This window comes from Ylistrum balloti, unplaced genomic scaffold (assembly GCF_031769215.1).
Source record: "Ylistrum balloti isolate Yb309-2 unplaced genomic scaffold, AGI_CSIRO_Ybal_v1 Utg371316, whole genome shotgun sequence".
Classification (NCBI taxonomy): Eukaryota; Metazoa; Mollusca; class Bivalvia; order Pectinida; family Pectinidae; genus Ylistrum; species Ylistrum balloti.
The window spans coordinates 22,592-49,167 of record NW_026782702.1 but is presented as its reverse complement, the minus strand read 5'-3'; the positions used below and the strand labels follow the sequence as shown (position 1 = coordinate 49,167).

Here is a 26,576-nt window from a genome sequence, read left to right as displayed (position 1 = left end):
CAGTAATGAATGTAAGACACCTATCACCAAGCCGTGTAATGAATGTAAGACACCTATTTTTAGGCCGTGTAATGAACATACGATGCTATATTTGTATTGTCGATCTGGATTTAAATTTTAAAAATTGCTGTGTCATGTTTTGAAGAAGATTAATATTTGTAAAGACAAGATGGAGATCGACGATAAAGATATAACTATTACACCTATCACAATAAACGGTGACAGAGACTTAAGACAATAAGGAACCACAAATAGGATTAGAATTTTGTTGAAGCTATACAGAGTGGATTCTCACGGATTAATTTATCTGCTGTAAATTGGTTGAGGAAACATGAAGGTTGTAAGAGAGATAGGTTTGCCCGTTTGTATTGACGGACGACCTGTTAGGGTTAATTTACAACCGGAATCGGGCAAGCACTTTTTAAGTACTCAATCAGTGTCCATTGTTCACTAAACAAGAAAAAGAGCCTCGGCGCCCGACTGGTGTCGTCAGCTTTGCGGGAGAGCTAACTAGATCCCGGTTTGTCGTTCCTATTTTCCTGACTGTAGACCCGATCCGATCCAGGGCCTCACAGACGCAAAATATTTCCCTTGCGCAGCCTGAGCACACAAAAAACCGTTAGAGATCTGGATCCTTGAATTTCGGATTATCAATTGCGTATCCGTTCGTCCTCCCTCAATACTATGGAAACAACCTGTAATGTTCTCTATCCATGACACCGTTAAATCGTGCATGTTAAATTTGCAGGTGTGCATTGAAGGTACATTCCGTCAAAGCGGAAGCGGATCACATAGGATGGATGGTGTGTGTGTGTGTGTTGTGGTGTGTGTGTGTGTGTGTGTGTGTTTGTGTGTGTGTGTGTGCGCGCGCGCTGTGGTGTGTGCTTTATCACTAAGGCCTTGTTGATTTAGTCACTTTGCGCGGGAGTTAATCCTATTGTGTTTAGTTGCAAAAGGGGACCCTGCTATTTTCAGTCACGAAGTGGTGTGGTTGGGGATAGAGTTGGGCCCTGCTAAGGCTGTGTGATAATCTTTTCGTGTTACGTCACTTGAGGGGACGGAAAGTAAGTCTCTAGTTTCAAGGGGATTAACCCTACTGTGTTTAGTCACTAATTCGGGATAACCCTGCTGTGTTTAGTCATTAATTCGGGATAACCCTACTGTGTTTAGTCATTAATTCGGTATAACCCTGCTGTGTTCAGTCACTAATTCGGGATAACCCTGCTGTGATTAGTAATTAACTCGGGATAACCCTGCTGTGATTAGTAATTAACTCGGGATAACCCTGTTGTGCTCTTAGTCAATACGGGGGATAACTCTGCTGTCGGTTCAGATACAGGAAATTTTCTTGATTGGAATCAGACACAGACCGGAGTCTATCCTGTCGTGTTAGCTTTCTTGTTATATAAATGTTATTGAGTAAAATATAACGAGAAAAACAGCAGAACTTCCTTAAAAATCCACACTAAGTGTCACATGTTAACTCTGATATTAGAAGCAATGATTTTCCGTTTTATCTATTCGACGGTAAAACATGAAATCGCTTTGCTATTGGAGAGAACACCACAGACGTTTTCCTGTTATTAACAGTATGAGATAGATTAATATCGGAACACTAATGGCCAGGTACCCGTACTAGCGGAACCTTTGTCCCACCCGGTCGGACCCCTATCGTCTGCCATCTCACATTTAAACACATCATAATAAACTATTACACTATCATAAAATACCACGACCGTTTGTGTTAGGTGTTGTTAATTGTTTATGATGGCGACTTGGGTTATCTGTCTGTGTTAACACGGTGTAAATCAGGGGCACCTGTCAACAGAAGACTTTCGTCTCCCATACATGTCCCAACAAGGGGGTATCCGCTGTCACCACGCTCTACCCCGCTACTCACCAACACAACCACAATAGCTCTGTCCAATTTTAAGATGGGATCGATAATATTTCATTTTTAATATCTGCTAAATTTTTGTGGCTATGAATTTTTCATATATAATGTACCGAAACAATTAGTTTAATAGCGAGGTGTACCGGATATTGGAAATATATTCTAGAACAATAGCTGTTACGCGAGATAAACACACTCAGCGGTTAAGCTAATTTTTTGCGGAAAAAACAATCCTATGTTTTGGATGTCTTTACTTATTATTAGATAAAATAATTTGAAGATGGGAAAGGCAACTTGTGACATCAAAGCAATTGTTCACTTCCCACACGATTTACCTGTCTATTTGTGTGACCTTTCCTGTCTCTCATCACCACGTCTCGGTATGTCTCTGATATCTTGGGTGGTTAAATACACTGATCATGTAGAAAAATTACAGTGTCATTTTACAGGACATTTCAACACTGCAAAGTTTAATTATATTTACAATCATACGTACAATTTTTGACCCCAAAACTGTCATGGATGAGTGATCTCCCTTTATCATTGTGTTGACGCTGCGGTCACGGATGATCATAACGTCCATTTACCTCTAAAACTAGCCTCTGGTCGTCTCTAATTAAGATAACTTCAGTATTTATTGGCCTAGTTTTCAGATGATAAGCCCGCAGTTTATACTTGATAGATGTAACATGTCTTATCTCTTATATTACACGGGTTCGTCATTGTTTGGTATAGTTGTTTTAGATGATAGCAATTTAGCAAATGTAACACTAGAGAACTAATAAAGAAGTCGTTTAATATCCTCGATCCGAGTCACTTTCTACCTCGTATCTTTCGAACAATACGAGGTTCGCTTAACATATTCCGGAAAAACACAGACGTAAAAAAAGTGTTGAGATGTAGAAGGATCTACGCCTTGGGACAGTTTAAAACGTTTCAGCAAAATTACCGTTATTTCATATCGTCTTAACCATAAAAGATTATTTAATAAATCATTAAAATTAATGTGAACGTAACAAAGCCTTCATGACTTGTTAACAGATCAATATTCAATCATAACTCATTTAGCGAGAGACAAAACAGACCAGATCCGTTAATATGGCGCCAGGACTGACTTCAGCGACAGCGCATGCGCTGATATAATTCACTTGCTGAAAGTTTGATATTTTGAGCTTTGTTACTAGAGAATTACTGTACTGATAAATATTGCACATGTATACATATACTTAATATCGTTTTCTTACAGTAGTAATGTTTAAGACACATTACCCCCCCCCCTCGCGTGGCCATTGCAAAACTAACCTTTATTTTAAATGCAGTCTAATATCACCTGAATGTTTGATTCTCGCGAAAATCTTAAGTTATGCGAAACGGAAGAAGAATCAAAATGAATGACGTAGCTTCAGACAAGTATTGTTTAATAATGGGTCTTGAGTGGATATAAAAAAGTATTATTTTTGGTTTTAATTCGTTAAGATGGGATAAATGAATTGCGTGGCTAGTGTTAAGAAAGGGATTTCACTTTTTTACAATCTGTTTTCTGATTAAAGAAATTTTGATTGATATCTGTGAATTGTTGTTAGGATATCTGTGTATTGTTGTTAGGATATCTGTGTATTGTTAGGATATCTGTGTATTGTTGTGAGGATATCTGTGTATTGTTAGGATATCTGTGTATTGTTAGGATATCTGTGTATTGTTGTGAGGATATCTGTGTATTGTTGTGAGGATATCTGTGTATTGTTAGGATATCTGTGTATTGTTGTTAGGATATCTGTGTATCGTTGTTAGGATATCTGTGTATTGTTGTTAGGATATCTGTGTATTGTTAGGATATCTGTGTATTGTTGTTAGGATATCTGTGTATCGTTGTTAGGATATCTGTGTATTGTTGTTAGGATATCTGTGTATTGTTAGGATATCTGTGTATTGTTGTGAGGATATCTGTGTATTGTTGTTAGGATATTTGTGTATTGTTGTTAGGATATCTGTGTATTGTTAGGATATCTGTGTATTGTTGTGAGAATATCTGTGTATTGTTAGGATATCTGTGTATTGTTGTGAGGATATCTGTGTATTGTTGTGAGGATATCTGTGTATCGTTGTTAGGATATGTGTATTGTTGTTAGGATATCTGTGTATTGTTAGGATATCTGTGTATTGTTGTGAGGATATCTGTGTATTGTTGTTAGGATATCTGTGTATTGTTGTTAGGATATCTGTGTATTGTTATGAGGATATCTGTGTATTGTTGTTAGGATATCTGTGTATTGTTGTTAGGATATCTGTGTATTGTTATGAGGATATCTGTGTATTGTTGTTAGGATATCTGTGTATTGTTGTTAGGATATCTGTGTATTGTTAGGATATCTGTGTATTGTTGTGAGGATATCTGTGTATTGTTAGGATATCTGTGTATTGTTGTGAGGACATCTGTGTATTGTTGTTAGGATATCTGTGTATTGTTGTTAGGATATCTGTGTATCGTTGTTAGGATATCTCTCTATTGTTGGTTTTTTTTCAGTGCATATTGGTTTTTTTCTTGTTTTGTTTTGCTTAACTGATTTCTTTGAGTTTTTGTTCTGTTTAACTTTATTTTGACATTTAATAAACTAAAACCTTTCGCTGGTTATGACATGGGTAGTTTAAGTTTTGAAGTTTCACCATGACGTTTTCAAATTTCTCCCTAAGATTATAAACAAGTGGAGACACAGCAAATAGACTCCGTATTCTACATACGGGAGAGATAATTACACGAGATCGGCGGTCACTAATTCATTACAGGTAGGCACCGGTATGTTAATACATACTAGAGTATGTAAAAACTCGTAATCGCTTCTTTTATCTACATATTGACAATCAGGTAAATAGGAAGTAAGACCGCCCCCTATCCCACCTGTCTACGTCACGAGAGAAAATGTGTTACTGTCCCCATGCGTTTATACAGATTTGGGACTCCCGGCGATCCTATCGCGATTTGCCGACGGGGGCGCGCCGAACAGGCCGCCAGGCGGCGGGCCTTTCACACCTGTTGGCATTTCCTTGGAGTCACGTGCGCTTGTCGTCTGCTGTTATTTTCGGCGATGTTAAGCCATTACGTGTTTATAACGTCTGTGAATGAAGTTTGACACAAAGCCTATCTCGCCATTAAATATTAAAGCTGCCATACCTTATATGTACACTGGAGTATATATATATTACTGTCTCCATGTAAATTCTAGCCGGGTGGGAGACACTCTGTGTTAACGATACAAACGGTATGATTTACTGTTTACACTGTCTCGTTGAAGGTGTGTCCCTATATCTATGTGCCCTCTTATAGTTTAATCCTGACAGAATCCTTATCGGTCGATAAAATCGGGAAAATATCCTTATAACCCTAAGACTTACTGGAAAAAACTTTGTTCAAATGGCCACATATATATGATGTCTGTAAAATCAGTTTGTGGGACGTTTTTGCACTCAAGCACAGGAAATTTTGAACAAAGCTTTGAAGTGGCGCTTTTAAAACGTGTTTTCTTTTTTACTTTTACTGACTTAGAGGATGTGATCTCCTTAGCCTATCTGATTAAGATGGACAGTGAGAAGAGACGGGCCCCCTCCACTGTCTAATTAAGATGGACAGAGAGAAGAGACGGGCTCCCTACACTGTCTAATTAAGATGGATAGAGAGAAGAGACGGGTCCCTACACTGTCTAATTAAGATGGATAGTGAGAAGAGACGGGCCCCCTCCACTGTCTAATTAAGATGGACAGTGAGAAGAGACGGGCTCCCTACACTGTCTAATTAAGATGGATAGTGAGAAGAGACGGGCCCCCTCCACTGTCTAATTAAGATGGATAGTGAGAAGAGACGGGCCCCCTCCACTGTCTAATTAAGATGGATAGAGAGAAGAGACGGGTCCCTACACTGTCTGATTAAGATGGATAGTGAGAAGAGACGGGCCCCTACACTGTCTAATTAAGATGGACAGTGAGAAGAGACGGGCTCCCTACACTGTCTAATTAAGATGGACAGTGAGAAGAGACAGGCCCCTCCACTGTCTAATTAAGATGGATAGTGAGAAGAGACGGGCCCCTACACTGTCTAATTAAGATGGACAGTGAGAAGAGACGGGCTCCCTACACTGTCTAATTAAGATGGATAGTGAGAAGAGACGGGCCCCTACACTGTCTAATTAAGATGGATAGTGAGAAGAGACGGGGTTCCTACACTGTCTAATTAAGATGGATTGTGAGAAGAGATAGGCCCCTACACTGTCTAATTAAGATGGATAGTGAGAAGAGACGGGGTTCCTACACTGTCTAATTAAGATGGACAGTGAGAAGAGACGGGCCCCCTACACTGTCTAATTAAGATGGATAGTGAGAAGAGACGGGCCCCCTCCACTGTCTAATTAAGATGGATAGTGAGAAGAGACTTTAAAGGTAGTTTTGGGTTATTAGAAAATTCATGACGCCATGCAGGTTTAGAAGGTAGCTTTAATGAATCACAAACTCCATGACAGCATACAGACCCTCTCGGCAGCTTTAATGAACCACAAACTCCATGACAGCATACAGACCCTCTCGGCAGTTTTAATGAATCACAAACCACATGCCATCATACAGACCCTCTCGGCAGTTTTAATGGATCACAACCTCCATGACATCATACAGACCTTCTCGGCAGTTTTAATGGATCACAACCTCCATGACATCATACAGACCCTCTCGGCAGTTTTAATGGATCACAACCTCCATGTCGCCAAACAGACCACCACGGCAGTTTAATGGATCACAACCTCTATGACATCATATAGACCCTCACGGCAATGGATCTATGACGTCATACAATCCTACTGAATCATTATCTGTCTTATATTGTGTATTTTTATTTGTTTCATCTTTAGAAAGTTCAGAAAGGACTTTTTACCTTTAAATATAATTTCATTTTAGTGCAGATCTTGATGTTTTATTTGTGACACAAGCTGACACGATCTTATCATTGTTTATGTACAATTATACGCGAAACTTGATAGGTATTTGTGACGTCTTCGAACAGGATATGTATTTACAAAGTATGGCGCGTGCCGTCAGACAACCTGGGACTGATGTTAAATACTGTACACATATAATTACGTGTTTACCTCCCCAGTATTACCAATCATTCACCCACATTTGATATAAAATGGGACCATCTGATATGCACTTCCGCCGTATTCAACGGGGCGTAGAACGCAGGGGTCATGACCCCATGTCAAGATGATGACGTAAAATGTAGGTGTATCAGATGATACTCACCGTCACAGAAACTCTTGATCAACATGATAACTATTAATACCATTTCACTCATCGGCAGTTTACTTTAAAGTGACACGGTTCGATTTCAAATCAAATGAACTCGGTGACCTATATGTGCGATCAGATATATTTCCGTCTAATTTTAGGGGTATTCAAAACAAACCTTTGACTACACTTCTAAAAAAAGAATGTTTACAACAAAGGGCGAAATTGAATGAGAAAGAAACCATTTAGACTTACATACATCAATAGGAAATTTAAGGATTTCGATAATGTATCACGGCTGCACCTATGTGCTTATTCATACACACACTTGTTTTCAATATTTAAAAAAAACAACGTATTAGTCACAACAAAGAATTTGTTTATCTCTCGAGTTGAAATTAAGATCGGAGTCCAATAAAGAATCGAGATAATGCGAGAGTTCCGGATCGACAATGAGGTAAAATGTTATTGAGGAACGTAACCTCTTAAGCCATGACCGCGCCCACTTCTCTAGTAAAGTAAATATATAGATATATAGGTAATTCATCATTGTTCCTAATGTGTGAAAGATTGTGTGGAAGCGGTATTTAGCAGCACCATTTCAAAGTGAACTCGTCCATCCTTCTATCTAGTAAGTAGCTGGTATGACGTGAATGTAACACATTCTGTGTGATCACGAACATGCTACAAGGTTGCTGAGCGCGATTTTCTCCACTTTCTTCCAGACACACAAACACTTTGTTAGCTTATTTAAATCTGTCATGCCAATTCAAAACGCAAATAAACAGACCATTTACAAATTTAGAGCTGAGACGGTGTTCATCCCACCGACTGGGTCCCGCACAGGGACCTGGAACTTTGTTACAGGGCCCTCACCAACTGGGTCCCGCACAGGGACCTGGAACTTTGTTACAGGGGCCTCACCAACTGGGTCCCGTACAGGAAATGGGCCCTCACCAACTGGGTCCCGCACAGGGACCTGGAACTTTGTTACAGGGGCCTCACCAACTGGGTCCCGCACAGGGACCAGGAACTTTGTTACAGGGGCCTCACCAACTGGGTCCCGTACAGGACAGGGCCCTCACCAACTGGGTCCCGCACAGGGACCTGGAACTTTGTTACAGGGGCCTCACTAACTGGGTCCCGCACAGGGACCTGGAACTTTGTTTCAGGGCCCTCACCAACTGGGTCCCGTACAGGAACCTGGAACGTTATTACAGGAGCCTCACCAACTGGGTCCCGCACAGGGACCTGGAACTTTGTTACAGGGGCCTCACCAACTGGGTCCCGCACAGGGACTTGGAACTTTGTTACAGGGGCCTCACCAACTGGGTCCCGCACAGGGACATGGAACTTTGTTACAGGGGCCTCGCCGACTGAGAATTTTGTACAGTCTAGGTGAATAAGGACATGTTTTTAACCAATATCACACAGACTACAAAAATACAGTATGTCGTTTTTCACCCACTCACTAAATCATTTGATCACACCCTCCTTCGCCGACCCGGATCTATAATCAGAAAAAAATCCTCTCCAAACTCCTGCCTCATAATCACACACCCATTTTAGGGAGCAATGCATGTGTTGTATGTATATTTTCATTACAGAATCGACTTGTGTACTCGGAAAGACAAACTATGCGGACGGAGATGTTTGGAGGTTCAACGAATGCGTGAACTGTACCTGTAACGGAGTAAGTAATTCGCCGATAAAAGTGTCTAGCCCTGCGAATTCTCACTGTCGCCCTTCCGAGATCTTGATGAAGTCAATTGTAATTTTCCGTCGAAGGCGTGTTTTTCGGAATAAGTGTTCAACTTCTATAATTTTTGCACTGTCAGTCAAACGCGAGTTTGACGGTGTATGTGTCCATTCCCTGTGATTTTCAATGTGTGTAGAAAGCGAGTTTGACGGTGGATGTGTCCAGTCCCTGAAATTTTCAATGTGTGTAGAAAGCAAGTTTAACGGTGTATGTGTCCAGTCCCAGTGATTTTCACTGTATGTAGAACGCGAGTTTGACGGTATATGTGTCCAGTCCCTGTGATTTTCACTGTATGTAGAACGCGAGTTTGACGGTAGATGTTTCCAGTCCCTGTGATTTTCACTGTAGAACGCGAGTTTGACGGTATATGTGTCCAGTCCCTGTGATTTTCACTGTATGCAGAACGCGAGTTTGACGGTGGATGTGTCCAGTCCCTGTGATTTTCACTGTATGTAGAACGCGAGTTTGACCGTGTATGTGTTCAGTCCCTGTGATTTTCACTGTATGTAGAACGCGAGTTTGACGGTGTATGTGTCCAGTCCCTGTGATTTTCAATGTTTGTAGAAAGTGACTTTCACGGTGTATATGTCCAGTCCCTGTGATTTTTACTGTATGTAGAACGCGAGTTTGATGGTGGATGTGTCCAGTCCCTGTGATTTTCACTGTATGTAGAACGCGAGTTTGACGGTGTATGTGTCCAGTCCCTGTGATTTTCACTGTATGTAGAACGCGAGTTTGACGGTGTATGTGTCCAGTCCCTGTGATTTTCACTGTATGTAGAACGCGAGTTTGACGGTATATGTGTCCAGTCCCTGTGATTTTCACTGTATGTAGAACGCGAGTTTGACGGTAGATGTGTCCAGTCCCTGTGATTTTTCACTGTATAATTTTGACTTTTCCACTGACGTGACAAACATCTGATGTTAATTAGTCACCTCCGTAACCAGTGACTAGTTTCAGGAATCTTCCTTACCTTATGAAATTCTAACTACCATAGAAAAACCTTTACGTAAGTGAAGGGAAAACTTAAATTTCAGGAAATTTCCTTAAAGTATGGTTTCCAACTTGGAATTTAAAGTTAAGGAAAATTCCGAAGCTTACAAGGATTCGTGAGACTGGGACCATTATATATAATTCCACTTTGTGACGCCCGTCGGTAAACTTTAAACCTGCTTTCAGACGCGGGTGGATTGCGTGAAGGAGCACTGCCCAACACCCTCGTGTACAGAGCCTAAGATTGTGCCCGGTGTGTGTTGCCCTTTCTGTGAAGGTAAGCTGTTTCGGAACCACAATTCTCTTATTTGAAATTATCGTGAATCAATGTTCAGCTGCTCACCTTAGTCTTCGAAGAATATAGTAGCAGATATTCACACTGCTGATCCACCTTTGTTTCTCCTTATACACAAAGCTTGTTTAAACCATTGTCAACATCGGATGGCAAGAAATAAACTTTTAAAAGTGGTGACCATTTGAACGTTTGGTTTCTTATGACGTCATCACTCACCTTGAATGACATTGGTTTGAAATGTATTTGTTGTTCACCAGCTGACAGTAAAGTGAAACCTGTCCATATCGACACCGCCCAGTATACAGAAACCGATCTTCCTGAAGTATTTTAACGTGTTCTTACGCCATGTGTCGGTAACGACAGGGTCCACTTTATTTTTTTCACGAATTCAGTCCTCAGTGTATCGACTGAAAATCAGAACAAAAAACATAAAAGTTCGCAAAAACAATTTGGAATAACGTGGCTGACTTTATTACAGTACCCAGACTCGTTTTGAAAATGAACTTTCGCATTTCATTCTAAAATATATCCAGCCTCATTTTGTATTGTCTGAAGACGAACTGTCGCTTTTTATTCTAAAATGTATCCAGACTCGTTTTGTATGGTCTGAAGACGAACTGTCGCTTTTCATTCTTAAAGGTATCCAGGCTTGTTTTGAAAACGAACTGTCGCTTTCCATTCTAAAATGTATCCAGACTTGTTTTGAAAACGAACTGTCGCTTTCCATTCTAAAATGTATCCAGACTCGTTTTGTATGGTCTGAAGACGAACTGTCGCTTTTCATTCTTAAAGGTATCCAGGCTTGTTTTGAAAACGAACTGTCGCTTTCATTTCTAAAATGTATCCAGACTCGTTTTGTATGGTCTGAAGACGAACTGTCGCTTTTCATTCTTAAAGGTATCCAGGCTTGTTTTGAAAACGAACTGTCGCTTTCATTTCTAAAATGTATCCAGACTTGTTTTGAAAACGAACTGTCGTTTTCCATTCTAAAATGTATCCAGACTTGTTTTGAAGACGAACTTTCACTTTTCATTCTAAAATGTATCATTGAGAAATGAGAGTCGGCCAATATATGATGAATTACACACCGTGAAATTATTTCGTGCTTATTTCGTCCCCTCAGTTAAACGGAAGTCTATACATTTGGGATATAGGTGTTTGATGTCGTCATATCATGCATTAGAAAATTATGTATGATATATGTATATAATGCATGGTTACTGCACGATACAATAACATATGGGGGCATGCTCTAATAATAACAGTTTGGACATCTAGATGATACAAGGCTTGGAAATTCAGAAAAAAGACAACTATGCATTTAAAAGACACATCTAAAAATTTTCTGTGCTTTATCTCAAGTAAAAACCTTTAAATATTGCATGGACAGCCACCACTCTGTTTAAACAGGGACTGGACCGATGCTTGCCCGCAAAGCGGTCATGATCGCACGAGTTACCTCCCTTACTCCTTCAATGTGAAGCTCATTTTTATCCAATTATTTTGTAACTGAAAATGAACAGAAAGGAAAAGTTACTATCATGGACAACAAAAGAGATAACTTTAAAGTTTTTTTTGTTTGGTTTTTTGTTTTGTTGTTTTTTTCCCCGGAAAGTTAAGGCAACGAGAATAGACTCGTTTTGAGTTCGTAACATTCGGTCTGTGATTTGTATACTTTCAATATTACTTACCTTTAAACTTTGTCGGCAAGACAATTTGAATTTCACAATTCACCAAGATATATATCAGATATATCTATATATTGAACTGCATGTCACACAATAACATATTGTAGCATCGCTCTGTCCCTGTGTGATGACCTTTTAAGGACCTCGTACCTTTTGTTTGGTTTGCATGTTTTATAATTTGCTTGTTAGACGAATGGGTAAGAGTGGGCCACTATTTTCATGTAGATTTTGCCAACCTTCCTCCTACAGTCGTGCCAGGCGACAATGGGGAGGCAGACAACGGTGGAAAGGGATGTCAGTACGACGGGGACGAGTACTCGGACGGCGAAGTATTCACCTCCAATTCAACCGGCATCATACTCAACGCCGATAACCAGTGTATCAACTGTATATGTACGGTGAGTATGTACTCCAAACATGTACTCACAATAGGGATACTCAGGATTCGAACCAAGGATCCACAGATATGCTTGCCTAACAGGTACCTGGTCTCTTGTGACCAGTACAGTTCTGTTCCGCTAAGTCTTATCGACATTACTATATATGATTTGCTTGCGAACTTCTAAATTTACAAATCTTAAAACTTCTTCAATTAGCTATAGAGGATGTGATGATCTAGACCTGGCGGTACCTCGTCTACATCGCTAGTTATATGGGTTTAAACGGGACTAGTTATATTTAGGACAAACTCAGGTTTGTTCTGGCACCAAAACCTACAACATCTTTACCAATCCAGTTATATTAACACTGATTTGGCTTCTTCTGCCGCTGGGAGTCTAACACTTGTACATGTCCAAATACTGCTGTGCAACTGGAAACCATGTAACCCGATGACTTACAGCGAGATGTAAGTAGCTTTGTTTAAAACGGAAGATATTAATGCTTTGTTTTCTTGTTGATATTACAGAAAGGGGATGTACTCTGCTACTTGAAAACTTGCAACATTCCAAAGAAGTGTAAGAAATGGCTGAACCATAGTGACAATTGTTGTCGACAATGTGCAGGTAGGCCTCTAAGTTTAACGTCCACTGATGTGTGGCCCAAGCTTCAATCGGTGTCCACATTGTACAGGTAGGCCTCTAAGTTTAACGTTCACTGATGTGTGGCCCCAAGATGTAATCGGTGTCCACAATGTACAGGTAAGCTTCTTAGTTTAACGTTCACTGATGTGTGGTGACAAGCTTTAGTCGATGTCCACAATGTACAGGTAGGCCTCTTAGTTTAACGTTCACTGATGTGTGGCCCCAAGCTGTAATCGGTGTCCACAATGTGCAGGTAGGCCTCTAAGTTTAACGTTCACTGATGTGTGGCCCAAGCTGTAATCGGTGTCCACAATGTGCAGGTAGGCCTCTAAGTTTAACGTTCACTGATGTGTGGCCCAAGCTGTAATCGGTGTCCACAATGTGCAGGTAGGCCTCTAAGTTTAACGTTCACTGATGTGTGGCCCAAGCTTCAATCGGTGTCCACATTGTACAGGTAGGCCTCTAAGTTTAACGTTCACTGATGTGTGGTCACAAGCTTTAGTCGATGTCCACATTGTACAGGTAGGCCTCTAAGTTTAACGTTCACTGATGTGTGGCCCCAAGATGTAATCGGTGTCCACAATGTACAGGTAGGCTTCTTAGTTTAACGTTCACTGATGTGTGGTGACAAGCTTTAGTCGGTGTCCACAATGTACAGGTAGGCCTCTTAGTTTAACGTTTACTAATGTGTGGCCCCAAGCTTCAGTCGGTGTCCACAATGTACAGGTAGGCCTCTTAGTTTAACGTTCACTGATGTGTGGCCCCAAGCTGTAATCGGTGTCCACAATGTGCAGGTAGGCCTCTAAGTTTAACGTTCACTGATGTGTGGCCCAAGCTTCAATCGGTGTCCACAATGTACAGGTAGGCCTCTAAGTTTAACGTTCACTGATGTGTGGCCCAAGCTTCAATCGGTGTCCACATTGTACAGGTAGGCCTCTTAGTTTAACGTTCACTGATGTGTGGTCACAAGCTGTAATCGGTGTCCACAATGTACAGGTAGGCCTCTTAGTTTAACGTTTACTGATGTGTGGCCCCAAGCTTCAGTCGGTGTCCACAATGTACAGGTAGGCCTCTTAGTTTAACGTTTACTGATGTGTGGCCCAAGCTTCAATCGGTATCCACAATGTACAGGTAGGTATCTTTGTTTAACGTTCACTGATGTGTGGTCCCAAGCTTCAGTCGGTGTCCACAATGTACAGGTAGGCCTCTTAGTTTAACGTTTACTGATGTGTGGCCCCAAGCTTCAGTCGGTGTCCACAATGTACAGGTAGGCCTCTTAGTTTAACGTTTACTAATGTGTGGCCCCAAGCTTCAGTCGGTGTCCACAATGTACAGGTAGGCCTCTTTGTTTAACGTTCACTGATGTGTGGCCCCAAGCTTTAGTCGGTGTCCACAATGTACAGTTAAGTCTTCTTGCTTAGTTTACTTTGTTATATGTAGGAAAGTTCCTTATTGAAGTGTTGTTAAAGAGTGATGTCCCCAATGTGCAGGTTGTTAGCCTATTTGAAATCTGAAAGTAATACATTTGAATACGATCACAAGGATTCTAGCTACAGAACCAAACGTAGACTCTTGTAGACATTACCAGTCATCGATCTTATCTGTTAATAGGACAATGTAGATACAAAACCGTCCTTTAAAGATCATATATGTTAATAGGACGCAATATTCCTACAGAATTGTCCTTAAATGATCATATAAGTTAATAGGACGCACTATTCCTACAGAACTGTCTTAAATGATCATATCTATTAATAGGACGCACTATTCCTACAGAACTGTCTTAAATGATCATATCTATTAATAGGACGCACTATTCCTACAGAACTGTCCTTATATGATCATATCTATTAATAGGACGCACTATTCCTACAGAACTGTCCTTATATGATCATATCTATTAATAGGACGCACTATTCCTACAGAACTGTCCTTTAATGATCATATATGTTAATAGGACGCACTATTCCTACAGAACTGTCCTTAAATGATCATATATGTTAATAGGACGCACTATTCCTACAGAACTGTCCTTATATGATCATATCTATTAATAGGACGCACTATTCCTACAGAACTGTCCTTATATGATCATATCTATTAATAGGACGCACTATTCCTACAGAACTGTCCTTGAATGATCATATATGTTAATAGGACGCACTATTTCTACAGAACTGTCCTTAAATTATCATATCTATAAATAGGACGTGATATTTCACATAACAAAGATTATCAAAATATGCTGAGATTTTTGTTTGTCCGGGTTCTATTTCTCATTCTGTTTCTACCACGTGCATGCATCATTATTCATAGAAATTTTATTTATTTTTTTTTTCATTTTTGCTACAATCATCTTTATGTTCCCGGTCGATCAGTTTCAGCTTTGTTGATAAGATAAATGAATCTGCAGTTTTTTTTTTATTTGTATACAAGATCTTGTCAACATATAAACACCACCCTAACATGTCTTATCAAGCGAGGCTTCTTCATAAAATTGTTTAACTTTGATTAAAGTAATAATTCAAAATCCTGCCAAACATTTGATTTCCTTGATGATCCCGACCTTCGGTCTGTGTTCAGCAACCATAACTGATTGAACGGTACGTATTCAAATGAATTTTCATTGGTTCGCGTGGAACACGAAAGGTTGTAAAAGTTTGTCCCTATCCTTACGTACACTTTACACTTGCAGACGACGTTAACGCCTCGCTTGATGAGAACAGTTCTTCAGTAGACATCGAACATAAAGCTGAGCACGGTAAGGCGACACGTTCGTGACTATCTCGAAATACCTTTGCTTTTTCCCGTGTGGTAAATACCCGTCCTTTATAACAAACGTTATTCCTTGTGGTAAATACCCGTCCTTTATAACAAACGTTATTCCTTGTGGTAAATACCCGGCCTTTATACCAAATATTATCCCGTGTGTTAAATATCCGGCCTTTATAACAAACGTTAATCCTTGTGGTAAATACCCGGCCTTTATACCAAATATTATCCCGTGTGTTAAATATCCGGCCTTTATAACAAACATTATTCCTTGTGGTAAATACCCGACCCTATAACAAACGTTATTCCTTGTGGTAAATACCCGGCCTTTATAACAAACATTATTCCTTGTGGTAAATACCCGGCCTTTATAACAAACATTATTCCTTGTGGTAAATACCCGGCCTTTATACCAAACATTATTCCTTGTGGTAAATACCCGGCCTTTATAACAAACATTATTCCTTGTGGTAAATACCCGGCCTTTATAACAAACGTTATTCCTTGTGGTAAATACCCGGCCTTTATAACAAACGTTATTCCTTGTGGTAAATACCCGGCCTTTATAACAAACGTTATTCCTTGTGGTAAATACCCGGCCTTTATAACAAACGTTATTCCTTGTGGTAAATACCCGACCTTTATAACAAACGTTATTCCTTGTGGTAAATACTCGACCTTTATAACAAACGTTATTCCTTGTGGTAAATACCCGACCTTTATAACAAACGTTATTCCTTGTGGTAAATACCCGACCTTTATAACAAACGTTATTCCTTGTGGTAAATACCCGACTCTATAACAAACGTTATTCCTTGTGGTAAATACCCGTCCTTTATAACAAACGTTATTCCTTGTGGTAAATACCCAACCCTATAACAAACATTATTCCTTGTGGTAAATACCCGGCATTTATAACAAACGTTATTCCTTGTGGTAAATGCCCGGCCTTTATAACAAACATTATTCCTTGTGGTAAATACCCAACCCTATAACAAACGTTATTCCTTGTGGTAAATACCCGACCTTTATAACAAACGTTATTCCTTGTGGTAAATACCCGACTCTATAACAAACGTTATTCCTCGTGGTAAATACCTGGCCTTTATAACAAACATTATTCCTTGTGGTAAATACCCGGCCTTTATAACAAACATTATTCCTTGTGGTAAATACCCAACCCTATAACAAACGTTATTTCTTGTGGTAAATACCCGACCTTTATAACAAACGTTATTCCTTGTGGTAAATACCCGGCCTTTATAACAAACATTATTTCTTGTGGTAAATACCCGGCCTTTATAACAAACATTATTCCTTGTGGTGAATACCCGTCCTTTATAATAAACATTATTCCTTGTGGTAAATACCCGGCCTTTATAACAAACGTTATTCCTTGTGGTAAATACCCGGCCTTTATAACAAACATTATTCCTTGTGGTAAATACCCGACCCTATAACAAACATTATTCCTTGTGGTAAATACCCGGCCTTTATAACAAACGTTATTCCTTGTGGTAAATACCCGGCCTTTATAACAAACGGTATTCCTTGTGGTAAATACCCGGCCTTTATAACAAACGTTATTCCTTGTGGTAAATACCCGGCCTTTATAACAAACGTTATTCCTTGTGGTAAATACCCGGCCTTTATAACAAACATTATTCCTTGTGGTAAATACCCGACCTTTATACCAAACATTATTCCTTGTGGTAAATACCCGACCCTATAACAAACGTTATTCCTTGTGGTAAATACCCGGCCTTTATAACAAACATTATTCCTTGTGGTAAATACCCGTCCTTTATACCAAACATTATTCCTTGTGGTAAATACCCGACCCTATAACAAACGTTATTCCTTGTGGTAAATACCCGTCCTTTATACTAAACGTCGTCACGTGTGGTAAATACCCAACCTTTATACTAAACGTTGTGACGTGTGATAAATACTCCACCTTTATACTAAACGTTGTCACGTGTAGTAAATACCCGTCCTTTATACTAAACGGTGTCACGTGTAGTAAATACCCGTTCTTTATACTAAACGTTGTCACGTGTGGTAAATACCCAACCTTTATACTAAACGTGACGTGTGATAAATACCCCACCTTTATACTAAACGTTGTCACGTGTAGTAAATACCCGTCCTTTATACTAAACGTTGTCACGTGTAATAAATACCCAACCTTTATACTAAACGTTGTCATGTGAGATAAATACCCGTCCTTTATACTAAACGTTGTCACGTGTCATAAATACCCGTCCTTTATACTAAACGTTGTCACGTGTCATAAATACCCGTCCTTTATACTAAATGTTGTCACGTGTAGTAAATACCCGTCCTTTATACTAAACGTTGTCACGTGTAGTAAATACCCGTCCTTTATACTAAATGTTGTCACGTGTAGTAAATACCCGTCCTTTATACTAAACGTTGTCACGTGTAGTAAATACCCGTCCTTTATACTAAACGTTGTCACGTGTCATAAATACCCCACCTTTATACTAAACGTTGTCACGTGTCATAAATACCCGTCCTTTATACTAAACGTTCTCACGTGTGGTAAATACCCAACCTTTATACTAAACGTTGTCACGTGTGATAAATACCCCACCTTTATACTAAATGTTGTCACGTGTGATAAATACCCGTTCTTTATACTAAACGTTGTCACGTGTCATAAATACCCCACCTTTATACTAAATGTTGTCACGTGTGGTAAATACCCGTCCTTTATACTAAATGTTGTCACGGGTGGTAAATACAACCTTTATACTAAATGTTGTCACGTGTGGTAAATACCCGTTCTTTATACTACACGTTTTCCCGTGTGATAAATACCCGAATTTTAAAATAAACGTTGTCACGTGCGATACATACCCGACCTTAATACTAAACGTTCTCACGTGTGATATATACCCGACATTTATACTAAACGTTGTCACGTGTGATAAATACCCAAACTGTATACTATACGTTGTCACGTGTGATCAATACCCAACCTTTATACTAAACGCTGTCACATGTGGTAAATACCCGTCTTTATTGTTCGTCATAAACTGTGCATTTATCAGTACTTCATTGAATTCAGTTGTATGTTTTTTGAACAAGTCTAAAAATTAGTCACGTGTACCTTTGTCCAGACTGAAGGACGATACTTAACATGTAACCATGGTTTCATTACTTAATTGGTCGCCGATCATGTCAGATATTTTACGAAACTATCACTAAATTTTTGGATGCCGTGGTGAGGTGTTTGCGTGAGGACATCGTGTATTGCTATGGTTACGTATGATGTGTTATGTGTTGTATGTGAGACTGGATTCACACTTTCTGTTACAGATTGTCTGGACTCGGAAGGAACGATCCACGAGAACGGGTCGGAATGGCGACCACAAGTATCCAACTGTGTCACGTGTTCTTGTCTGGTAAGTACTGATACGCTCCATATCTCCAAAATCCAGTCTCGGTCTTCATATTTTCTCTACATACTACATTTTCTGTAGGGATCAAAGGATCGTGGTCAGTTGACAAGATCGTGGTCAGATGACAAAATCATGGTCAGATGAAAAGATCGTGGTATGTTTAAAGGATCGTGGTCAGATGACAAGAACGTGGTATGATTAAAGGATCATGGTCCGATGACAAGATCGTGGTCAGATGAAAAGAGTCATGGTCATTTGATTGTGAAATGTTCAGATGGTTCCTGTGGAAAATGAACCTTTTCCCCAGATTTTACCACGCACGTGTCTGATCTTTACATTTGTAGAACGGAGAAATAGACTGTCATAAACTCACGTGTCCACCTGACGATCTTCTCCCCTGCAAGAACCCCAGACGGCGAGGAAACTCCTGCTGTAAGACCTGTCGCCGGAAGAAGAAGCCCAGAAAGGTCTGCTTGACGAGCATGCGCAGGAAGAATAAAAGAAATAAAAAGAAAAATGGTGAGTTTAATGAGTATACATCAAAATGTATTATCTTATCGCTCCTATATAAATACAGGCGTCAGAGAGCCATAGTGTATTGGGAGATAGAAAGGCATAGTACTCTATAGAATAAAGAGGGATTTATTCCCGATCATTTAGTAGAGGGAAGGAATATCCGTCACTACTATTCTAATACCAACACATTCATACAGGGAATGAGTGACGTAATACCCAAACATTCATACAGGGAATGAGTGACGTAATACCCACACATTCATACAGGGAATGAGTGACGTAATACCCACACATTCATACAGGGAATGAGTGACGTAATACCCACACATTCATACAGGGAATGAGTGACGTAATACCCACACATTCATACAGGGAATGAGTGACGTAATACCCACACATTCATACATTCATGAACGGATAGCTCATACGTATGACCCCGTCGGTATCTAGTGCAGAATGCTTTTGTTTTTACAGGGAAGAGGCAAAATAGAAAGAAAGATCGGAAAAATCGAAATCAAGATAGTCAGTCGGGGACCGCGCCAGTTGTTGATGTGACGTCACTTCCTTCATTAAGAGACAATATTGATACAAATAATCTGACAATTCCGGATTTTTATGGGCAAATGTGTATGTCTAAGAAGCGAGACCACATAGTGTATCGTTATGTGGGAGGCAGGTTTCTTTTTGTGGCATTTGACGACGCTAAATCACACCAGGTGGAGGTGTGGCGCTGGAGACTGAAGCAGAGAGGTACTGTAAATTTGTCTTCCATGCTTTGTACATATTCTCCAAAAGTGAAAACATACTCTGCTGCTTCGTTCAAGTAGGAATGGTTATCACCATGACAAGTTAAAAATGAATATTGATGAATAAATATAAAGCGAATCATGTTCCCCCAGAACCTTTAAACAGTGACATTCAGATCTGTCAAATACTTGGGGCATGGAACGAACCACATAGTTTTACTGTAATAAGTTCTATTGCTCAAAGACCTGTGAATTATGGCGGCTAGTCGAGAATACTTAGAAAGGTGTAAACTCATATATATCTTAATCATCAGGACATTTCAAGGTGTGTTATTTTAAGTTTCTCACTCAAATCTTTAACGAACAAAAGAACTTATCTCACTGGGCGTCCCTCATTCGGACCTCCCTCATTCGGACCTTTCTCATTGGGACCTCCCTCATTCGGGCCTTTCTCATTGGGAACTCCCTCATTCGGACCTTTCTCATTTGGACCCCCTCATTCGGACCTTTCTCATTTGGACCTCCCTCATTCGGACCTTTCTCATTGGGAGGTCCCTCATTCGGGCCTTTCTCATTGGGACGTCCCTCATTCGGGCCTTTCTCATTTGGACCTCCCTCATTCGGACCTTTCTCATTTGGACCTCCCTCATTCGGACCTTTCTCATTGGGACGTCCCTCATTCGGACCTTTTCTCATTGGGACGTCCCTCATGCGGGCCTTTTCATTTGGACCTCCCTCATTCGGACCTTTCTCATTTGGACCTCCCTCATTCGGACCTTTTTCATTGGGACATCCCTCATCCGGACCTTTCTCATTTGGAGGTCCCTCATTCGAACCTTTCTCATTGGGACGTCTCTCCTTGGGGCCTTTCTCATTGGGACGCCTCTTCTTCGGGCCTTTCTCATTGGAACGGCTCTCATTCTGATCTTTCTCAATGGGAGGCCTCTCATCGGGACCTATCTCATTGGGACGTCTCTCATCGGGACCTTTCTCATTGGGATGTCTTTCATTCGGGCCTTTCTCATTGGGACGTCTCTCATCGGGACCTATCTCATTGGGACGTCCCTCATTCGGGCCTTTCTCATTTGGATGTCTCTCATCGGGACTTTTCTCATTGGGACGTCCCTCGTCTCTCATTCGGGCCTTTCTCATTGGGGCGTCCCTCATTCGGGCCTTTCTCATTGGGACGTCACTTGTCTCTCATTGGGGCCTTTCTCATTGGGACGTCCCCCATTCGGGCCTTTCTCATTGGGATGTCCCCATTCGGGCCTCTCTCATTTTGACCCTCCTCGTTCGGACCTTTCTCATTGGGACGTCACTCGTCTCTCATTCGGACCTTTCTCATTGGGACGTCCCTCATTCGAGCCTTTCTCACTCTGAACTTTTTTCTTCCATTTATAACGTTTCTGATTTTCCCCAACAGTTTGTGATGTCAATCTACCAGCACAGAAGAAGTGTAAGGCCATGTCCGCAAACATCCGTCTGTCAGGCCTGGAAAAGTTTACGTTTCCATCGGATCACTTCCGGAAACAAGTCACACAGGAAATGATTTTTGGTTCTACACCAAAAAGTAAGTCGAATGTATTAAGTAAATAAGAAAAACATAATGACTTAGATTTTGAAGCTTGATAACACAAAATAAAATCGACCAGAAAATTAAATGAGTCCTTATGAAATTTGTTAACAAACCTCGAACCCTCTTTAAGTGAAGAATGTCATTTTGTTTTCTTCGAATATTTTAGAGAAATTTTGATTTAAACATACACTAAAATCCCGCTAAGTCAAAGTTGACCATGTCAGTTATTCGAGGATTACGGGTTATTAGGAGTTATCAGGTTTGTCGTAGATCGCCAGGTACCGACCAACCGTGCCCTTCAATGACGTATCTAATGCTGCGACCAGTCTAATCTATGATATTAGTTTGTATTGATTTATGACATCATTTGCTTGTTGGTTCCGTTGTTGTATACTTTGTTCTCGTTTGAGAACGTGACATTACTTACTCGGATTGGCCAAGAATTACAAGGCCGGAATTGTCAATGAAGCAGAAGTCGCTTACTCTTCCGGAACACCTGGTCTTATTCTCTCTGTACTATTTCATGAGTCTCCATGTGAATATTTTCTTTCGAACAACGGTTGATTTTTTAACGTTGAGTTATTCAATTTTAAAGAGATGAAATTTCTCAGTGAAACAATTAAATTACACATTAAATGGCAATAAAGGATGTTAATCATACCACGGTAAACCAGGTATTTTCTGCTGTCCTGCCAGGTTAAGTTCGGCACTTGTTTGACGAATAGAGGGTAAAAAAATACTATGAACATGAAGCGACAGGAATATAAGTTAGTTCGAGGTATGCGAAGTAACGGCTCGAGAAATCCGAGGTTAGATGACAAAAAATTTATAAGGACGCGGTCGGAACCAAGCGATCAGTTCGACAAATAGCGGGTATTAATGTGTTTATTTATATGCAAAAGAACTGGACACAAGTTTTCAAAAGAATAAGACGTGAGGTATGATTTATCAGACTGTGTCCGGTTAATGTATTGTTTACATTTTACTATGTTTAAAATTAATTATCTCAAATTTCAGAACAAGTCAGGAACTTTAAGAAAAAGCTGATAAGGTCAATGGCAAAGTGTTCCAAGAAAAATAAATGTCGTGTGAAAATGGTGACCCGGGCTATCTATAAGAACATCGATCTGAAACACGTCAGCTATAATTGTGGCTGCTGATTGGTCGTCGTGTTGACAAGCACCATGCATCGTTAGCGACACATGTTCGCTAACTGGCGGATAGTTATTGACCTTCGGAACTGTGATTGGCTGAAAGTTACTGAAACACAGAGCTGTGATTAGCGGGAAGTTAGTAAAACTCACAGCTGTGATTGGTAGGCGGTTAATGACACCCACAGCTGTGATTGGTAGGCAGTAAGAGACACCCACAGCTGTGATTGGCGGGCAGTAAGAGACACCCACAGCTGTGATTGGTAGGCGGATAGTGACGTTCACAGCTGTGATATAATGTTAGGACGACTATAGAAATAGCAATGACTCACTGTTACCATCATTCAGGAGAGGAGTTCGATTTCACTTTGCACATGTGAAAGTTCTGAATTGATCACTATGCCGGATATATGAACAAGTAACACTGGTGTATTTTTATTAGTTACACAGTATATATACATAGTTTATAGCAGAACATTCATGAGTCTATGAGAAGGATACAAAGCGTTCAAGCGCTTAGACACGCTTTAGTTCTTAGAGAGGTTAAAAGGGCGTGGCTTAGGCTTCATTTGTATATAGGATCAAATATTGATCAAAACAAGCATAAACCAACATGGTATATATAAATCTAATATATATGTATTTATATCACGTGACCTAGCCTGAGGATTAAGATTTAGTTTATTGAGAAGTGGAAGACGGCGTTGAATGCGAGAAAGTAAGAGTTTTGAACTAAAGGAAAAAAACGAAGAATTCAGAAGAGGATGCATATCAGTAGGTATGGATTGCTGCGGCAAGTGGTCGGTTTGACGTGTCAATGCAAAGCGCTTTCATTTTCTTAAAGACAGACTGAATGGTGGGCGTAGATTTGTGTGTGTGACGTTTTGTTTGTCTTCTTAAGATAAAAATATATAATGTATATTAACCCATGGAACTACGAAGTATATTTGTTACGTGTATATAAATGTGTTCGCTTCCTATATGTCGGTTTTAACCTACTTCTAAGTTAGTAATCAGCAGTAGGCTGACGAACTGACACCAAGAACGATAACTCCTACTGGGAGACACCTGCCTTTGTGACTTTCCGTGTTGTTAAAAGCTTTCAGATCGATTTTGTTAAAATTATAAAATGAAGTAAAAATTAATAATTGTCGTTTGTTTTTTGTTGCATACAGCTAGGTTTTTTCATATTGTTTTCGAAAATGACCCCATACACTTAAGAAGACTTTGCTGTTTGAGAAATTAAAAAAAAAAATCAAACCAGTTATCTGTTTTACACGAAAACAATCAGCTACATGTCTGTTTTATCTTATTGCAAAAACAGTTAAGAATAATTGGATGTAAGGCTCTGATGAGAGGTGGGATGAAGCAAACTGGGTCATTTAGGCAACAAAATAATCATACGGATTACAGAGGGCAGATCACCTGGTTACGGGGTATACACAAGGTGAAAATGAGAAAACATTGGTTAAAAATTCCTATTAAATACCTTGTTTGAATTGAGAAAACGACGGAAGCTAGCTGTGACTGATTGAAATGAACACGTTCACTGATGCATTGACTGAAATGAACACCTGGCTAACTGAGGGCCCGAGCAACATGATATGTACAGATCAACGTCTGCAATATATATTTACAATCTGGTCGACTTGTCAGGAGCAGCAGAATTACCCCGCAAATCTTCAACAGGTTGTCCACATCAACAATGACGGTGATTAATTAAGTTACAGCAGAATGGATCATTGTTTGAAGTACACATACACATCGTTATTTCTAATGACTTAACTAATTATGAACTCTTATATGATTTAGAAGTGAATTTTGAAGACTATGAAAGAAATGCTTTGACTGATATCAAGGTCTTGGTGGTTCCAGAGTCGGATTTTGGAAGGAAATAGGATGAATAAGTTAGTTGTAGACAACAGGTTGATAGGGAGTAATCATATACATTACGAAGGTTATATTGTGTGTTTTCTGAAACCATAATAGGTGACAAAGAAGACAGGTGATTTGGTTTGAATTGATTACGTATTTTATAGAACAGTTATTTTATTCTAGGTTCTAAGAAAATACCAACATGTCAATATAATTATAATCCAAACTCAACGGCAAAATATGAACAGAAGAAAGACTTACAAACCGGAAAAAGTACAAGGATAATAAAACCAGGAGTTCCGGAAAATTAAACGTCTTCTGCTTCATCGACGACAACCCTATGCAAACCCTGGTCATTCCAAATAAGTAATGTCACGTTCTCAATGGACAAGAAGGTATATAACAATTCCTTTCGCACAAAAAATAAAATATTTCCCAATGTCTCACTTTGGCGGCCATAAAACGTTCACATAATTTTCATCAACCTACATCTTTTCAAACCCTACGTTACGAGTTTTTCAGTGTTGACAGGAACTGGCTCCTGAATATCGAATCTACTACGGCTTTCAGAAATATAACGGATCTCTACTGCTATAAAATCCAGTAATGATTTGTGTTTTGTTTGCATTATTAAGAGGGCATCATTGCCAAACCTCACAGTAATATTCAAAATAAGGATGAATGCTGGCTTTATAGTAAAGTTACTCCTTTTAACTCGGCGCTGGTGTTGATTTACAAATTTTACACAAACAGTGTTAAAACTAGAGTATGATCATGTTCAGTTTGAAATAAGTAAAACCGTTGTTTTCACAATGTTAGTCTACCCAACCACTAATCTGCCAAGTTCTTTTTTTCGGCTAAGTCGTAATAATTTTAGTTTTAATAGCCAAAAGGGAAATTCCAGAACACAGGAATTCAGTATTGCCAGCAAACGAAATAAAGAAAATTACCACTGATATCATGCACTGGTAAAGAAATGGAAAGAGATGAGAGGTTATTTTGATTCTCTCTGTTACCACGTTTATAACAAAAACATCAGGTCTTCGGTTGATTTTACAGTTTCAAGTCACAAAATATACGAGAAACTGTTAAACATCATCAAACTACAGTGGTCTCAGTAGAGAATATCAAGTGATAATTACAGGTGAAGGGACAAGTGTAAAAATAAATAAATAAATAAATACATTTACACTCTAAAATATTATTTTGGAAAAAATGATTTTGTCATAAAAAACATTTTATATATAAATATAAAAAAGTAAATAATATGTGGACCTCGGACAACATCGATAAGCTTTAAGCATATTACACTAACATGGAACAAAATGAAAGTAGAAAAAGTGTATGATGTGTTTTGACGGGAAAGTATTTTGACTATTTGTTACTGAATGGTTAAACAGACTGATTTTCTACTGGAATATAAACCTTTCCGCTTTTACGTTTTCCGGTCGAAACAGCTTCTTCGGCTATCGGAGTTTATCTGCACAGCGAAGTTTGATGCACGAACTGTGGACGCTGTTAGCGACGTTAGATATATTGCAGGCAAACACAATTTTAGTTAACGGAACAGTTTTACTGTACCTGCATAAAGAA

The 26,576-nt window shown here is 39.6% G+C and overlaps 1 protein-coding gene across 2 annotated transcripts in view; it reads left to right on the top strand.

The window, feature by feature from the left end:
* The window catches only part of LOC132561972 (uncharacterized), a 41,397-nt gene extending 17,141 nt beyond the window's left edge, over positions 1-24,256 (top strand). The window contains exons 3-12 of one of the 2 annotated variants that reach the window (XM_060226691.1): positions 8,770-8,855; positions 10,101-10,191; positions 12,147-12,295; positions 12,805-12,901; positions 15,615-15,680; positions 19,037-19,122; positions 19,464-19,638; positions 20,110-20,385; positions 21,805-21,951; positions 22,975-24,256. In XM_060226691.1, the coding sequence (XP_060082674.1) occupies positions 8,770-8,855; positions 10,101-10,191; positions 12,147-12,295; positions 12,805-12,901; positions 15,615-15,680; positions 19,037-19,122; positions 19,464-19,638; positions 20,110-20,385; positions 21,805-21,951; positions 22,975-23,117 (1,316 nt within the window). In that variant the 3' untranslated portion in view covers positions 23,118-24,256. The remainder of the gene's footprint in view (positions 1-8,769; positions 8,856-10,100; positions 10,192-12,146; positions 12,296-12,804; positions 12,902-15,614; positions 15,681-19,036; positions 19,123-19,463; positions 19,639-20,109; positions 20,386-21,804; positions 21,952-22,974) is intronic. The other variant, XM_060226692.1, reaches the window with a different exon arrangement.
* Positions 24,257-26,576: the final 2,320 nt, after the last annotated feature.